This window comes from Ostrea edulis, chromosome 6 (genome assembly GCF_947568905.1).
Source record: "Ostrea edulis chromosome 6, xbOstEdul1.1, whole genome shotgun sequence".
Taxonomy (NCBI): domain Eukaryota; kingdom Metazoa; phylum Mollusca; class Bivalvia; order Ostreida; family Ostreidae; genus Ostrea; species Ostrea edulis.
This window is the reverse complement of record NC_079169.1, coordinates 29,243,625-29,262,455: the sequence shown is the minus strand read 5'-3', so window position 1 is coordinate 29,262,455 and position 18,831 is coordinate 29,243,625. Positions and strand designations below refer to the sequence as shown.

The 18,831-nt window shown below is 36.3% G+C and overlaps 1 protein-coding gene across 1 annotated transcript in view; it reads left to right on the top strand.

Annotated features, from left to right (window-relative positions):
* Window positions 1-18,831, top strand: part of LOC125645682 (uncharacterized) — an 87,823-nt gene that overhangs the window by 56,967 nt on the left and 12,025 nt on the right. The window contains exons 18-46 of the mRNA XM_056141852.1: window positions 58-276; window positions 629-782; window positions 984-1,240; window positions 1,457-1,480; window positions 1,566-1,763; window positions 2,237-2,372; window positions 2,524-2,558; window positions 2,866-3,007; window positions 3,652-3,890; window positions 4,082-4,252; window positions 5,353-5,545; window positions 5,636-5,878; window positions 8,602-8,819; window positions 9,704-9,809; window positions 9,910-10,026; window positions 10,195-10,330; window positions 10,437-10,617; window positions 11,283-11,737; window positions 12,025-12,236; window positions 12,396-12,625; window positions 13,430-13,583; window positions 13,787-13,965; window positions 14,287-14,433; window positions 14,812-14,983; window positions 15,106-15,235; window positions 16,867-16,988; window positions 17,136-17,275; window positions 17,607-17,754; window positions 18,025-18,231. Coding sequence (XP_055997827.1) covers window positions 58-276; window positions 629-782; window positions 984-1,240; window positions 1,457-1,480; window positions 1,566-1,763; window positions 2,237-2,372; window positions 2,524-2,558; window positions 2,866-3,007; window positions 3,652-3,890; window positions 4,082-4,252; window positions 5,353-5,545; window positions 5,636-5,878; window positions 8,602-8,819; window positions 9,704-9,809; window positions 9,910-10,026; window positions 10,195-10,330; window positions 10,437-10,617; window positions 11,283-11,737; window positions 12,025-12,236; window positions 12,396-12,625; window positions 13,430-13,583; window positions 13,787-13,965; window positions 14,287-14,433; window positions 14,812-14,983; window positions 15,106-15,235; window positions 16,867-16,988; window positions 17,136-17,275; window positions 17,607-17,754; window positions 18,025-18,231 — 5,065 coding nt within the window. The remainder of the gene's footprint in view (window positions 1-57; window positions 277-628; window positions 783-983; window positions 1,241-1,456; window positions 1,481-1,565; window positions 1,764-2,236; window positions 2,373-2,523; window positions 2,559-2,865; window positions 3,008-3,651; window positions 3,891-4,081; window positions 4,253-5,352; window positions 5,546-5,635; window positions 5,879-8,601; window positions 8,820-9,703; window positions 9,810-9,909; window positions 10,027-10,194; window positions 10,331-10,436; window positions 10,618-11,282; window positions 11,738-12,024; window positions 12,237-12,395; window positions 12,626-13,429; window positions 13,584-13,786; window positions 13,966-14,286; window positions 14,434-14,811; window positions 14,984-15,105; window positions 15,236-16,866; window positions 16,989-17,135; window positions 17,276-17,606; window positions 17,755-18,024; window positions 18,232-18,831) is intronic.

Below are 18,831 nucleotides of genomic sequence, written 5' to 3'. Positions count from 1 at the left end.
TTCAAAATATGGCAGGATACATACCTGGGCTACATGTTGTATCTTTATTTGTTTTAGTTGTTTCTGAGCTGGTTACCAGTTGATAATCCTGGTAGTGTATACGACTATGAAGTTGGATTCTCCTCGACAAAGGGAAGCCCCGCCCCTGAAATCATGGCGTTCAGAAGCACGAAACAACATCCACATCTCCATGTTTTCCACACCGATATACCAGATGGAGCGGAGTTTTATCTTATCATCAAGACCATCAGCAAAGCGAATGTGGAGGCGATACAGGTGGGTACCAACATCAAACGGATTCCTGCATTTTTCTTCCTATACCTTTGATTATATGCCAGTTAGTATCAAGACAGAAGTATGGCAACATAAGACAAAGCCCCTTCCTTGCATATCTGCGGATCTTTGTATACTCCTCTGGACTTTCAATGGGAAGTTATGCATTGATGCACAATGTGTATTATCACAGTTGTCAGACCAATCTAACTGTTGATACCTTGATCATCTGAACATATATTAGAATCATGTCATAATTGTCATTGAAAATTGGTTGGGTATACAGCATTTGTGTGTGCCGACAAGATATTTTATTGTTAAGGTAAAATATACTTAATTTTTATCATTGATATAGTCCATTGGTCCATGCTTCATGGATACCACACCCCCACAGTTTACAGGACCAATCAGTGTCACTCATACAAATGGATTTCTCATTGCAACATGGGCAGCTGATGCTTTTACTGATGGACAAGAACCATACAAGCTAGACCTGCAGTTTGCTATAGGTATCTTGTATATGTTTTGTAAAGACAATATTCATATGTTACCATATCTTTATATCCCAGTGGAGCTGTGTTTTGAAACTTGTTTTGTGGTGGGAAATATCTACAGTCTAATGAACAGAGTCCTACAGAACCAAAAAGCCTTCATTAGTACTGTTACTTGAAGTCGCAACCATGCTAAATAAATGCTTTTATAATTAATAGGGCGCTCACCAAGATACACAGATGTACAGCCCTACATCCCACTACAAAGTGGTGGAACTTGTGTAGTGGGCAATCCACCAACCTGCACAGCCATTCATATCTCAAACACGGTGTGGCGACTACACGGCCACCAAACTTACTACGTAACAATCAAAGCAGACAACTCCGCTGGTCTAACGACGTATGCTGTATCAGACCCTTATACCCACGATGTACAACTGGCTGCTGAGGGTGTTGTGTTCGACATTTATGCATCTGTAAGTTACGTTTTTATAATCATATATGTATCTTCTATTTTCCTGCCATAATGACGAGAGTTTAGTGCATGTTGTTGTTACCTTTTTGAAATACACTTTTAATATTTATTGTAAATTTATGTAGATATTTACTAAAGGTTTAAACAAATCTTCATTGTTATGTTTTTGATTTGTTTTTAAACTTTAACGTTTTTCTGAATTTCAATCATTTTTCAGAGTTTGAGTCAAACACCATTTGCTGTGAGTATAATCTATCTATGAATGTGTTATGTTTTGGTACATAAGATAACAAATTATGCTTCAATGTCATTTGAAATATTGACAGGATATAGAAGATGTAGATTTCACCACTATAAGAAACAGTCTGACAGCCCATTGGGAAGGGTTCTCTCACCCACATCTGAATGTAACTTACAAGTTCCAGGCAGGTACCACCCCTGGTGGTGTAGATGTGGTATCTTCTATTGATGTAGGAGCAGTCGATTCTTATTCCGCAACTGGACTCAGTCTACGGACTTTCACGGTATGTGATAGAAATTGCATGACTAAAATCAATGTATTTTTGTCTTATTTCAAACTTGCCATGTAATTTTACTTATGGCAGGGCTATATCTCTTTTGCACAATAGTAGAATATTGAACTATATTGCTGTTGTTTGATTCCAAGAATGCTTGAATGCAACCTTGAGCAAAGATGATAAAAGAAATGAAATTAACCAATGGCATTGTGAAAGGTTTTTTTTTTTTTTTTACTTTTGTGTGTTATGGTTGACATGTGACACTTTCTAATACTGATATTGTACATGTAGTTCTGAACATTCAATACACCGATATTGTAGTTCTAAACATTCAATACACCGATATTGTAGTTCTGAACATTCAATACACCGATATTGTAGTTCTGAACATTCAATATACCGATATCATTTAATATACCTTCAAACAAGTGCAACATGTACATACTTGTTCTAGACTTAATTGTGTGATTTGATTACAGACTTATTACGTGACAGTGACGGCTGTGACCTTGGCAGGCAGTGTGACTGTGACCTCTGATGGGGTTACGGTGGTTCAGGAAGCTACTTCTTTACCGGGAATTGTCATCAATGACGGAGACCCGTGTAACATGACAGGTTATTAATAACAACAGTTTTGTTTTTAATTCATTTCATTGCTCTGTAGCTACTTTGATGTATAAAAATACATGTATGAATGTGAAGTATATGAAATATTGATATAAAAATAGTCTACATATAATTTATATAGTCACATTATGCTTTTCAGTTGATAATGGAACTTTATTCAAACATCATTTCGAGGTAAGAATATATGCATGCTTTCTGTGTTTTGATCATTGGGAATACATGTATATATATATATATATATATATATATATATATATATATATATATATATACATTTTTGTAAAGCTTCTGAAGATGTAATGAAAGCGCTAAAGCTTTACGGAGGATTTCTGTGTTTTCTTTTCATATTTTTTAAATATTAGTATCCGATTACTGAGACTCTATTTCAATTTTGGATATATATATATATATATATATATATATATATATATATATATATATATAATTGAATTGTCCTCATTCTTGTCTGTGTTTTCTGTAGGACAATCGAAAGAGATGTGAAGAAGACATTGACTATCAGGCGTCCACTAACTCTCTGAAGGCTTACTGGGAGATTCCGGGAAGCATGACACTTTATACACCAGATGCCCATTTTGCTGTAGAAGAAATGTCACCTGTTGGAAGTGAGCTCTATAATGTTTTCAAAGTTCAGCATTTCAATGATGATGATAGGCCTTAGTAAAATTATATAAACTTTTTATAAAGATACTTTTTCAATGTATCTGACAGTGAATTATTTTCTTCATACAGTAAAGCAAGCATGGTAATACTGTTAACATGGTGTATCCTTGTCTGTCTGGAAGTATTGATGTTGTACTCGGAGTTGTTTGCATTGTATCCTCCGATTTTCATTTGCCGAAAATAAGGACGGACAATGAAAATATTTTACAAATAGTCATAAATATGTCCTGAAAATTATCTCATTGCGGGTAGAGAACCGAAAATTCTGCAGGAAATTTCAAATCGACTACCTGCATCTCAGTATCAAATCATGCTTCTACTGACATTTGTATTATAGGTTTGATGTCATAATTTACGTCATTTACAAAGTATTGATGCTACATAAAATGTTTCAATATTTTTGACCAATGATGATATAGATATTGTCTGTCAAATGAATTTATTCGTATTGAAAATGACAGATGCCCTAAGTCCAACCATTGAACTTCAAGGATGAAAGTTTTGCTTTGAGTCAAAATCGATATACATGAACCTAGTTCTTTAAAGATTTGTATATGTAAATCGGTCCCACTTTTTTTCTTTTTAGCTATTTGGAGCACTTTCAGGGAATATGAACATATTCGCAAGCATCATGAAGCCACTGTGACAAATTTGGACTTAAAGCCTGGGAGGACTTACAGAATGGCTGTCAAACTTTGTGCCATAACGACATGTTACGAACCTCTGTTCAGCGATGGTGTGATGATATTGGCCAATCCTCCTGCTAAGGGGAAGATAACTGTGGAACACCAAAATACCACACAAAGTGCAGGGCTAAAGGAAAAGGTTTGTGTTATATATTTGGGTAAAAAATTCAATCAGTATATTATGAGAATTTTGATCAACACTCCATAAGGACGGTTCAATGGGAAAAAATATATTGTCAATATGGAGTTATCAAGTGAAAATTTCTTGTAATACTTCTTCCAGTTTCAATCAATGAATATGTATTCATGATCTTTTGTACTTCTTTCTAGATGATTGTCAATATGGATAGATTTTATGACCCAGATACAGAGGATGAAGTTGACAAGTATGGTGTTATTGATAAGTATGAATGGGCCATTACTGACAACTCACACACAGGGCGGACGCAGACCATCTGGACTGAAGTTAAAGGGATCACTCTGACCCAGTCAGGAAAGGGGGTAGGCTAATAGATGTGATTTTCAGAAGTATTTGTGATCTGTCAGTTATTTTAAAATTCAATTTAAACAATATTTTATTGACTAATAAGTGAATGGGAATGGGCAGCAGGCATAGCTTATTTCAGCCCTCTCCCTAATATATCTGTCACTTGACAGTTCTTCAAGATACACAAAGAACTGCGAACGATAGTATTGTTTCACCGAAGAACTTCTGATTAATTTGTAAAAGTTCTCAATTTTAAATGATTTTTTTTATGTTGAGATTTATATTTATATGAATTTTCATAAAAGTTTAATTATTTGACAAAGCGAAAAGAGATAAGTCTATATTTTGGGTGAAAATCACGTTATTTACAATTGAAATCAGTGGAAAACGGAGAATATTTTTAAAACATCCCCCATGAAACAAATTCTTCTTTACGTGTATTATTAAATACCAAAACTTTTGTTGTTTCACGTGGGGGAACTTTTCTTACATACCAAAACAAGATGAAAATCTTCACTCTTCGTTCAAATGCATATTAGGTTAAACAATGAAAAATGAACATTAACCATTTTTACTCAATAATATAACGTAGTTTAACCAACTAAATGGTTATTTATTGTTATCAATTACCACTTTAGAATATATGACGTTTTAAAGCCTGATTTCAAGGAATATATTTTTCTACCCCCGATAAAATGTGAATATAATGAACAGTGATCAATCTAATAACTCCTATAAGCAATGCAAAGTAGATAGCTGGGCAAACACGGACCCCTGGATATACCAGAGGTGGGATCAGGTGCCTAGGTGGAGTAAGCATCTCCTGTCGACCGGTCATACCCGGTGTGAGCCCTATGTCTTGATCAGGTAAACGGAGTTATCCGTATCCCAATCTGAATAAGTTGTAGTTAAGAGCAATTAACTGTACCTTTGATGTGTCAAGGGATCCGTGTTTGCCCAACTCTCTAACTTATATTGCTTATAGGAGTTATGGGATTGATCACTGTTCGTTATCTTCACCTTATATATTTAGTACATGTACAAACATAAGGACACATTTAGAAAAATTAATACATTTGAGACATGACTGTAATAATGATAATTCTGGATACAGATGCAATTTGAAGTTGAGCTGATGGGTGAGTTTGACTTCTCTAAGTGCCGTAGATTTGCGGTCCGTGGATACAACAAGGCCAAGCTGATGTCCGCTGTGTCAGTGGACGTTAAAAACTGTGAAGCATTTGATCCTATATTGATTAAACCCAAACACGTATTGGATGCCGTGGGAAAACCGGAAACAGATAGAGGTATTTACTTGTTTGTGATGAAATTTGAAAATCTATGAAATCAATGGAAATGGTTCCCGTACACTAAATTATACTATATTTTTGTATTAGATGGATATGGATTACCAGTGTTCCTTGAAAAAAATGCCCGCTGGCCAACTCCCGATAAAGACTACACTCCAAACATGAATTACCTCTCTGCAGTGTGGCCACAGCTCCGATACAATGCCTATGTGGTGGCAGTTCTGAATGCCAAATCTATGGACGCCACCACATATTATAAGCAGATTAGTACACTGTCTCTGCCGGATCCTTGTAATCACACCGAGGCTATCAAATGTACCAGAGTAGAAAGTAAGTGTATATTGAACACAGTAGTAATACATCTGAATCAAATCCATCATCAATAGAGAGAGTTGAAATCGTTCATTATCTATGAGAGAGAGAAAGAGAGATAAAAAGAAAGAGATTTGTATTTGATAAGCCTAGAACAATTAAAATCAATTTATGTCCTTTAATGAACTTGGCACAAAGCATCCTTAGGTAAAGGGTATTCTAAATTGTTAAAATAGAGGGCCAGGCCACCTTCCAAGGGGAGATAATCAAGAAAAGGTAAAAATAGGGTAGAGTCATTAAAAAATCTTCTTAAGAACCACTGGGTTAGAAAAGATGAAATTTATAGATAAGCTTTACTAGGTAGTGCAGATTCTAAATTGTTAAAACCATGACCCCCGGGGGTCGGATGGGGCCACAATAGGGGATCAAAGTTTTACATACAAATATATAGGAAACATTTTTAAAAATCTTCTTCTCAAGAACCACTGAGCCAGAAAAGCTGAGATTTATATGAAAGCTTCCTGATGTAGTGCAAATTCTAAATTGTTAAAATCATGGCCCCCAGGGGTCGGATGGGGCCATAATAGGGGATCAAAGTTTTATATATAAATATATAGGAAAAATCTTTAAAAATCTTCTTCTCAAGAACCACTTAGCTAGAAAAGCTGAGATTTATATGAAAGCTTCCTGATATAGTGCAAATTCTAAATTGGTAAAATCCTGGCCCCCGGGGGTCAGATGGGGCCACAATAGGGGATCAAAGTTTTAAATACAAATATATAGGAAAAATCTTTAAAAATCTTCTTCTCAAGAACCACTGAGCCAGAAAAGCTGAGATTTATATGAAAGCTTACTGATATAGTGCAAATTTTAAATTGGTAAAATCATGGCCCCCAGGGGTCGGATGGGGCCACAATAGGGGATCAAAGTTTTACATACAAATATATAGGAAAAATCTTTAAAAATCTTCTTCTCAAGAACCACTTAGCCAGAAAAGCTGAGATTTGTATGAGAGCTTCCTGATATAATGCATATTTTAAATTGTTAAAATCCTGGCCCCCGGGGGTCGGATGGGGCCACAATAGGGGATCAAAGTTTTACATACAAATATATAAGAAATATCTTTAAAAATCTTCTTCTCAAGAACCACTGAGCCAGAAAAGCTGAGATTTATATGAAAGCTTCCTGATATAGTGCAAATTCTAAATTGCTAAAAATCATGGCCCCCAGGGGTCGGATGAGGCCACAATAGGGGATCAAAGTTTTATATATAAATATATAGGAAAAATCTTTAAAAATCTTCTTCTCAAGAACCACTGAGCCAGAAAAGCTGAGATTTATATGTAAGCTTCCTGATATAGTGCAAATTCTAAATTGTTAAAATCATGGCCCCCAGGGGTCGGATGGGGCCACGATAGGGGATCAAAGTTTTACATACAAATATATAGGAAAAATCTTTAAAAATCTTCTTCTCAAGAACCACTGTGCCAGAAAAGCTGAGATTTGTATGAGAGCTTCCTGATATAATGCATATTTTAAATTGTTAAAATCCTGGCCCCCGGGGGTCGGATGGGGCCACAATAGGGGATCAAAGTTTTACATACAAATATATAGGAAAAATCTTTAAAAATCTTCTTCTCAATAACCACTAAGCCAGAAAAGCTGAGATTTACATGAAAGCTTCCTGATATAGTACAGATTCTAAATTGTTCAAATCCTGGCCCCCGGAGGTCGGATGGGGCCACAATAGGGGATCAAAGTTTTACATACAAATATAAAGGAAAAATCTTTAAAAATCTTCTTCTCAAGAACCACTAAGCCAGAAAAGCTGAGATTTACATGAAAGCTTCCTGATATAGTACAGATTCTAAATTGTTCAAATCCTGGCCCCCGGAGGTCGGATGGGGCCACAATAGGGGATCAAAGTTTTACATACAAATATATAGGAAAAATCTTTAAAAATCTTCTTCTCAAGAACCACTAAGCCAGAAAAGCTGATATTTACATGAAAGCTTTCTGACATAGTGCAGATTCAAGTTTGTTCAAATCATGGCCCCTGGGAGTTGGATGGGGCTACAAGGGGGATCAAAGTTTTACATACAAATATATAGGGACATTCTTTAAGAATCTTCTTCTCAAGAACCACTGAGCCAGAAAAGCTGATATTCACATGAACAGCTTCCTAACATAGAGCAGAGTTAAGTTGTTCAAATCATGGCCCCCTGTTGTAGGATGGGGCCACAATAGGGGATCAAAGTTTTACATACAAATATATAGGAATTTTTTTTTTAAATCTTCTTCTCAAGAACCACTGAGCCAGAAAAGCTGATATTTACATGAAAGCTTTCTGATATAGTGCAGATTCAAGTTTGTTCAAATCATGGCCCCTGGGGGTAGGATGGGGCCACAAGGGGGGATCAAAGTTTTACATACAAATATATAGGAAAAATCTTCAAATATCGTCTCGTGAACCATTGGGCCAAAGAAGTTCACATTTACATGAAAGCTTTCTGACATAGTGTAGATTCAAGTTTGCAAAAACTATGGCCTCCAGGGGTAGGTTGGGGCCATAATAAGGACTACGGTTTTACATGCAAATATATATAAAAAGTCTTCTGATATGGACCAAGGTGACTCAGGTGAGCGATGTGGCCCATGGGCCTCTTCTTTTTAAGTGCATTCAAGGACACTTCGGTGATGGACCAGAGAAGATTTAATCTAACGTATATGATTTATTGCAGAGAAAGAATTTGTGAATTTTAAATTCAACCCAGGGGAATTGGTGCATGGTCAAAGATACACAATATGTATCCATACGGAGTATACAGAGATAAGATTTGAGGAATGGACACAGGTCCTGCCAGAGTTGAATACATGTAGTGATGGTATTGTGGTGGATCTCACTCCTCCTACTGCTAGAGAGGTGTGGATAGGAAATGTTCAGGGGACACGATTCCAGGTTAGACAAAAACATAACAGGCACTATTTATTGGCATGTAGCATATGTGACATATTTGATTTATGTATATATAGAAATAGCCAGAACTATAAATTACAGAATCTAAACTCCTTGTGTGCGTTGTTTGGTTGTGACATTTGATGATAATGATATAGAGTTGAGTTTATCAAGCTGAGAATTAGTAGTGATCGAGTAATGTTAGAAATGCATTAACATGATTTTGTGTTGGTAACAAATTACATATGCAATCCAGCTGTCCATTTGAAATTTTAAAAAAAAAGTGAATGTTAGGCTGCACATGCAAGGTGAAGATAACAAACGGTGATCAATCTCATAACTCCTACAAGCAATACATATAGATAGTTGGGCAAACACGGACCCCTGGACACACCAGAGATCAGGTGCCTAGGAGGAGTAAGCATCCCCTGTTGACCGGTCACACCCGCCGTGAGCCCTATATCCTGATCAGGTAAACGGAGTTATCCTCAGTGAAAGTCAGTGTGTCAAGAACGGCTTAACAATCGGTATGAAACACGTCAGACAGCATTTGACCCAATGCGAAGTTGTATTGACGAACTAGATCGTTAAAACGACCATAGAATTTGCGAAATGCTGACTTCAATCGAAACTGTTGAAATCCCTGTACCATCAACTTGTTTGTCAGTAGCTTACCTCGATTTAAAAACTGACTATACCCAGAACAAGCTCTTGCATATCGAATCAGTTGAGATATATTGAGACAATGTTGAGACAATTTAGAATATTTGTGAATTTTGTCACAGAAGTGGATTGTGAATGGCTAGTCAAACACCCTGTGGATTGTGTTGTGTATATCATGTTGAGTAGATTATAGTGATAGAGTCTGTTTTAACATTCAATTCTAGACATCCACGACCGACATGTACATTAATTGGCAGACATTTGATGATGTAGAGGAAATGAGCGACATCACACACTCATCAGGCATACAAGATTACCAACTAGGCATCGGTATGAAGCTAAACAGATGACCATTGCTATAGTTCCTGTGGTTCTACTGTTACTTACAAAAGTGTTGACATGTTTTTGATATAACTATTGTGATTTACAGGAACCACCATAGGGGGAAATGACGTGGTGGCCTTCCACAGTGTGGGGGTAGTGAATCATGTTGTTCTACATGGTCTGTTTCTACAGAGTGGACACACTTATTACGCTACAGTCAAAGGTAAGAATTGATATAGATATGAAGGACCTCGAGCTGGAATTAAGGAGAATATTGTACTGTTGATCAAGATACACGTATTGTAATTAATATTGACAGGTCAAGAGATCATCCAAGATGAAAATATATTATACAACCTGTCAATACCAATACATTTCAAATGTTTTATAGCTCAAGACTATGCGGGAAGAATAACCACAGTGACATCTGGACCAGTAGGCGTGGATACAACTCCTCCACAAAAGTCTGATGATGCAATCAAAATTTCAGGAAGACACATTGTTTCCAAGTCTGAAATAGAGGCTTGGTGAGAAGACTTTTGAGAGATAAACTTGCATTGAATTTAGAGAATTTCAAATGTTGTTGAAATTCTACACCGCCGTAAAATAATTGGTGAATTATTTTCATTTCAGTTGGAAGAAAGTTTTTGTTGATCCTGAGAGCACTGTCGATTACTTTATGTGGGCAATTGGTTCACAGCCAGGGTCTGATGACATCATGGCGTTCACAAGAGAAGAGAGCGAGTGTGGAGAGAATAGTAAACAGAACCCGTTGGACCTGAAAGAGGGTCATGCTTACTACATATCTGTTAAGGTATCACAGAGTATGCACACATCAATTGATTATGTAATATTGGTTCTGGACAATTCTATACAGCCCGGAACTATTGTATGTGTCGCTCTATTCCCTATGTGTCCAATGAATCAAATGTAAACAATTGTATCGTACTAAGTAAGGGTAGATCACTCTTAGCACAGATAAGTAAGGGCTTTGATATTTAGTAGTTGAAATATTTGTGACATGATTGTTTTGAAAAAACTTTATCATTATATAGGATTTTAGAACAGTAAATGAGTTTACTTCAGTGTAGATTCCTGGTGATAAGACCTTTGCAATGGCATCATGCATACTAATTTTCAGTTTGATCCATAAATAAGAAACCTAATGTCTTGATCTTTTGAAACTCATAGCTTAGTCAATAGCACAGTGGATTACCATGTGACTGTCATTTTATAGATTGTCAGTTTTAATTCTTTTCTCTATTACTTTATGCTGAAATGAATCTTTCACTAAAAAGTAAATTCTAAAGTTTTCGATTTTAGTTTATTGTACATATCCTTCGCTTTTCATTCATAACAGTTTTCTCATGTGTGATATACATCCTTAATACCAGATTTCAAAAAAATTAGAATAAGGAGAACAGAAAGTTTAGAATCGCTATATTCTTTACTTTTTCATTTTGCTGTTGTTTTTGACAGGCAATCAACAAAGCAGGCTTGATGTCTTTGGCCACTTCGTGGGCCTATACAGTTGATGTTTCACCTCCAATAGCCGGACACATCTATGATGGAGTACCAGGAACTGCCCATGCTGACATCGACTTCCAGACGGATATGTCTGCTTTAAATGTTTATTGGGAAGGAATTTTTGACCCACATTCAGCCATTCAAGTGTACTACGTCAGTGTTGGCACCTGTCCAAATTGTGATGATGTTGTTAGCAGACAAGCTTTAGGAATAGTGAATTCATTTAGGCTGGAGCAGGTTCACTTTGGTGCTGGTTTGACTTATTATACCTCACTGACAGCATGTAATACTGCAGAATTGTGTACAACTGTGCTGACTGATGGGGTCATCATGGACAATAGTCCACCCAGTTTTGGTTTGGTGATGGATGGCACAAGAGATCGTGATACTGAATATCAGTCCATCAGGTAACAGTCAATATATACACGTGTACTGATTTTACCGTGTCGGGATATACACAGTCTAAGAATATTTATAAAAGGATGAAAATTCATGTATATGCAACCTGTCTTTGCCAATGCCTTTTCACTCCATTTCACTCTGAATCCTAACCTTGTTTTCATTCCGAATAATAATTTCCTGTTTTGTTTTACATTGTCAGTGTGATACCCCGTCCATTCCTTCACACAATTTATTTTATTTTAAAACAGGTTTCAACATATCATCATTAACCATGTACCAAATTGTTTTACAGAACTTACATCGGAGTTAAGTGGCAGGGTTTTGTGGATCCCCAGTCTGGACTTGACCACTATGTTTGGTGGGCAGGAACTTCCCCCGGAGGAAATGATATCCTGTCAGAAAGGAAAGTTCATCTTACTATGACTGCGATGGCTTTCAATATGTCTTCAGAACTTCCGGTTGGCAAGCGTATTTATGTTACTGTCAGGGCATACAACAAAGCTGGTAAGTCTGCTATTTGAGTTATAGCATATCTAGGAAAGCATATGTCAAATATAAAACAATTTGTAAATCTGAATACAAAAGTTTCAAAACGTCACAGGGGGTCAAATCAGTTACCTTAAATATACTTGTGTGTATATGTCTTGACATTTTCTATGACAGGTTTATTTACTGATTCGACGTCCAACGGATTCCTGGTAGACACCACTGCCCCTGTCATCTCTAATGGTCCAAAGTTTGCGTCAGCGTTCAGTCTTGTACAGGATACTCAATTCTACAGGACTCTGATGAAAGTGGAGTGGTCCGTTAATGATGCTGACTCACACATAGAGAGACAGTATCTCTCTGTTAAGTCTCACATTGGAGGAGAGTTTGACTTGGCATCCACCAAGGTAAAGTATCTTTTATCCATTCAAGAAGGGAAGATATGTTCATTTTATAATTTTGATTTCATATACTTTATACACTTCTGTTTTGGGTTTGGGGGGTCATATTTTTGCTATTCCAAATATTTTATCCGTTGAATATTAGCCTTAACATTTTTAGCTTACCCGGGAAAAGGCTCAAAATTGATTCGTTGTCTGTCGTCGTTGTTGTAAACTTTTCACATTTTCGACTTCTTCTCAAGAACCGCTGGACCAATTTCAACCAAACTTGCCAAACAGCATTCTTTGGTGAAGAGCTTTCAAGATTGTGGAAATGAAGGGCCATGTCGCTTTCAAAGGGGAGATAATCACAAAAAGGCAAAAATGGGGTTGGGTCAATTAGAAATCTTCTCAATAATCTTTGGGCCAGAAAAACTGAAATTTACATGAAAGCTTCCTGACATAGTGCAGATTCAAGTTTGTTAAAATCATGGTCCCCGGGGGTTGGATGGGGCCACAATAGGGGATCAAAGTTTTACATACTAATATAAAGGATAAATCTTTAAAAATCTTCTTCTCAAGAACCACTGAGCCAGAAAAGGTGAGATTTACATGAAAGTGTCCTGACATAATGCAGATTCAAGGTTGTTAAAATCATGCCCCCAGGGGTATGATAGGATCACAAGGGGGATCAAAGTCTTGCATACAAATATATAGGGAAAATCTTATGAGCCAAGGTGACTCGGGTGAGCGATATGGCCCTTGGGCTTCTTGTTTGATGTGAAATAGTTAATTTGATAGCCTTGAAACAATGGTTACATTTTTCTGCAGGTGAATGGGATTGCCAGAGATTTCATTCTGACTGGTCTAAAATTACATGATGGTGTGACGTACTATGTCACCTTGATTTCCTGTAACGGTGCTCAGATCTGCACGACTGCGACCACTAAAGGCACAATGGTAGACTCGACCCCGCCATCCAGAGGTATGTAGTAAATCATCACATCTGAGTTGTGTATGCGATACAGCGACATCAGAGATGTTAAAATGTACGGGAGAGAGTTGTTGTAGTTCTGATAAAAAAAATCAACTGATATTAATTGTCCAAATATCCAGTAAATGTTTATTTAAAACGTAATTTCTAATAAGCATTCATGTTCTGATAAGCACATGTTATAACTTGAACAGGAATGTTTGCTGTTAAAACTGATCATGCAGCCAATTTAACAAGACACAGTGAAAGCTGGATGACATGGGAGAAAACGGCCATTAATTTGGCTTGGTTAGGTTTTGCTGACCTTCACTCTAAGATTTCCCACTACTTTATCAATGTGGGATCAACTTTCATGGGAAATGACCTGAATGAGGTAGGTTGATTGAATGTTGTGAAATATCTCAATGGGTAATTTTCGCTGACATTCGGATATCACCACCTTAGGGATATCAATTCTAAGATTTGTTCAAAGCAGTGCAAGAAGAAAATACATTCTAGACAGAGAGAATGATTTCTTATACGCATTTGTGTAATTATGATCGATGCTATATTATTTAGTTTATGAAAAAAATTGTATTTTATAAAATATTTCCATTATAATTGTTTTCTTGGATGGAAATGGTGTAGGTCATCTGCGTTTTCAGCTGAAGAAATGTATTTCCTGTAAAGAACAATACTGATTTTATATTTGCAGGAGCCAGGCCAGGAAACTAGAGTACAATACACCAGCTCTGGAGATGATAAATATGATGAGGGCATCGTGCAGACATCTAAAGTGAAGACCAGCAGCTATGATGCCAATCAGAAGTACCTATATGTCAGCATGTGGGCGGTAAACAAGGTAACCACCTATAATTACATCAGTGTGTGGGCACATTGTACCTTATGTCAGCATGTACATTCTGTAGACAGTCCCTTAATGGTGAAGGCTGGTTTGGAGCGTTTATTTTATCCTTTTTAATGGAAAGAGTAACGTTCGTACTTGTTGGATCGAACACCATTCTTGGAAATCTGAAAATGCACTTAATATCTCATGATTTCACTGACTACCTCAACTATGTGTACTACAGTATGTGCATGGGGGAACCCAGTGTTCAACTTGATTATACATGCAGCAGTGTTTACTTTTTGCCTGTTACACATTAACATGTACATATACACAAGACAATCTTGAATGTCAATTGATGTTTATGCTTTTATTTCATATCAATGTTTATAGGTTGGATTGAGCAGTGCAATCATCCACTCCCAGTTTGAGAAAATCCCAGGAGGAGACATGCATTTGATTCGTCGATGTGAAGCTGTGACCTGTGAGGGTCATTGTGTCTGTGCCCCACAGGACAAAGTCTGTCACCTCCCACAAACAGCTTGCAAGGACATATCTTCAAATAGTAAGTAGCCACTCATTTGCAAAGAGGTCAAGTATACAATAAATATTTACCCTCTAGAGAGGCACGTATGATCTACTAAGTTTATTCTAGCTTAATGTAAGACAACTTTATTCTATTTCTAGATGGAAACAACATCTTACAAGTGTATGATGTGGCTGGTAGTGGAACGGATGACGTTGATTACACTCCATCTAACGTAGTGCTACAGGGGCACTGGGTCATCGTCAACAATTTTGGGAGCGGTCCAAAGTGGTAAGTGGTCAAATTACTGAGTATAGTTTGAAAGCAAGATTTGAAATATAATTCAGACTATATAAAGCTATATGGTTGCAAATAAAAGCCTGCTTTTGCTTGCTAAAACCTTGTGGGCTGTATATATATAGGTACGATAAAAATATATTCATATAGTTTTCAGGGTATTTACTTGTTCCTTGATTGATTGATTTATATTGTTTAACGCCCCTGTCGAGAATTTATCACAAATATGACGGTGAAGGCTGGGAAATTTAGGCCTATGCTCGGCAGTTACGACCTTCGAGTAGGGATGGATATTTAACGTGCCACACCAGCTGTGACACAGGGCATCGGTTTTGCGGTCATCCGATTCGCCTCTTACGACAAGCAAGGGGTACTGATGAGAAATTCTAACCCGGATCCCCATGATACACTTCAGCATTGAGACTACTGTTCAGTGTATTTTCTGTAAGGGTAATGAGTGACCGAAAATGTCGCTAGTTAGCGATATAAGATTGTATAGTATGATAAAAAGGGGATTTTTGCAATTCATCATTGTGTCGGAAAAAGCCATGACCATGAGTCAGTTTTCTGCAAATATACACATTCAAGCACCTTGCACAAAACAAAAGAAAAAACATGAAATAAATATAGATATTCTTTATTGACATATAATGTTACAGTGTCAAAACATCAATTACTGATACTATACAGTATTATAAGAAATTAGATATCATTTTTAAAAATATAATGAAAAATATGATGGAGTTCCTCATTGACAATATTTTCGGGGTCTTCGGTGAATCAGGTCTTTCAACAGTCTGTTTGAATTCTCATGGGCACGAATTGTGTTCCTTTGTTAGCTGACCTGTTTTTGCATTCATATGAAGCAGAACTTATTCAAAAACTTCTACGTAAGAAGAAAAGAAATATCTTGCTGTGGCCTTCAATTCGACATTTAGATATATCGACGACGTATTATTTATTAACAAAAATAGTTTTCATTCATGTGTCGATTCAATATATCGCAGTTAACTCGAAATAAAAGACAGCGCAGAGTCGTCCACTTTTGCTTCATACTGAGATATTTTATTGAATGTAGATCTATATTAACGTCAAACTAACAACTCAACTTTATGACAAACGGGATTATTCCAGCATCTCCATCTTCAACTTCCCATATTTATGTAGCAATATTCCATTATCACAGGTCTGCATATTAATTTTATATCTCTCAACTGATTCATTACGTAAGAACTTGCTTATGGTCAGTTTTTAAATCGAAGCAGGTTACTGACAAACAAGTTGTTGGTGCAGGGGTTCCAACAGTCTCGTTTAAAGTTTAAAACGATCTAGATTGCCAATACAACCTAACATTGGGTCAAAGCGTTCCGCAATTATCACATCACAATGAAAATACGTCTTTTTACCCTCACCTTGATGATACATCATGTATCTCTATGTGATAATAGCAGGATAACGTCCTAATGAAAGTATGTGAAATCATGAAACAGCTGAAAAGGTAATTATTCAATTGGTGAAAAGGGTTTTGTTTTTACATGTTAATTTTTAAAAATTCAAGTTAATGAGTACTTAAATGGGTGTATGCTTAATAGGGTTAATCTATATACCCACCTTTCCATTGACAGGTACCAATGGAGTGTAGGGTACACAGAAAAATCAACCCCAGAGGGAATTTTTAATCAGGCAACTGAAAGAATATGGCATGATGCTGCACGAAATATGAAACAAATATATCAGACAGAACATGGTATGTTCTTGAGCAAGTTGGGGAAGCTTTCGCGATTTCTAATAATTTCACTCAATTCGCTGATATTTATTATAGAAGTAGAAAGAATAACTTGCAATGTTATGCAAATACCAAGCTTTTAATATGATATCAATTTCTTACATGTAGGTATTTATCTAAAAGGAACAGTCAAGTATTCGTTCTTCTTGAAAGTTTGGTACGATGAAAATACTTACGCAGTGTTTAAATCTGATGGCGTCACTATTGCAATTCAGAAACCTGCAGTAACAAACATAAGAGGCAGTGCGGTAAGTTGTACAATTGATATATGTTCTGTTTTAGACAGTAGTACATTTCATAAACTCAAACGTTCATACCAAAGAAAGACGTTCATATAGAAAACATGATTTATTACATTAATTTGAAATTTTTGTAACAACAAAATTGAAATCTTGGTCTTCGGAAGAATACATTTTTGAAATTCTGTGAAATACTTTATAGTCAGTGATCACCAGATGTCATCCCAGTCGTCATCTCAAAGTTGATTGAGGGATTAATTCACCTTAAATCTAAAGCATGCATCACAAATATGATAAATGCGTGCGCTCATTATAAATCTGATTTTACTTCATTATGTAGGTTCGAGAGAAGATGTTAGGAAGCAACTTTGTTGATCAAGATTTCATGAAGGGGGGCTTTCCTTTCACGGTGGAGTGGAAGAATAAATTTCTGGATGCTGAGAATGCAATTAAGACATTCCGACTGTATATCAGCTCATACCCTGGAGGTTCGTACTTGGAATTGTTTTTAACAAACAGAAAAAAGGGCATCTGATATTTAGGCCAACCATTACATCACCTGAGCTGAAAGTTCAAGCGAGCTTTTCAAATCGCGTTTTGTGAAAATCTTCTTTGCCGGAAAAGTTGAAATTTACATGAAAGCTTCCTGACATAGAATATACTCAGGTTTCTTGTATTTAGTGATGTGTTTTTGTTTTTTGTTGTTGTTTTTTGCTGTTGTTTGTTGGTGTATAAGATGAACTTAATATGTTTGAAAGGTCATGACATTATGGACACTGGTGAAGACCTGAAAGGTACTCAGACGTCATTCGACATTATGCGATCCTCTAATCTGCTGCCAGGTATCACATACTACAGTAATGTCCTGGCCTATGGATTCTCAGATATTCATCACACAGAATCATCTGACGGCTTCAAACCAGACAAGACCAAGCCTGTGGAGGGAATTGTGTTTGATGGAATAGGTAAAGACATCCTGTTAGAAATTGATCATTTTCATTTTGGCATTGTTTTTATATATTTCAAGCCCATATTTCAAACTAGTATATACATGTGTGTTTTGTGTTTTTGTAACCTCGTTGGTAAAGATACGATATCTAACAATGAAAGAGAAGATATTGATTTTCATTTCGTCATCATTATTTTTTTATTTTATCAGTAATCTGTAGACAAATTGATGCATCATAGGTTATCAATAGCATGTAAATATTTCCAGGGGAAAACAACACGACTGACAAAAAATAAGATATTTATATTTATTGATATTTTCACTATTTTTGTGAATGGTACTTCAAACACAAAGGCAAATAGAGGATGTTTGATATTTTGTTTTACGAGTGAGGCAAGATTATTTTGATATTTTAACGAGTGTGAAGCATGAGTGAAAACATTAAAAGATCGTGTCTTACGAGTGAAACAAATTCTATATCCAACAACAAATTATTTATCATATCTTCTTCGGTTTTTCCATTTGCACTTTTAGCTGTATGTTTTCATCATTGTATGTTGACGTTCAAAACAATATTGAGCAGAAATCTAGTACCTTACGAAATATGCAAAATATA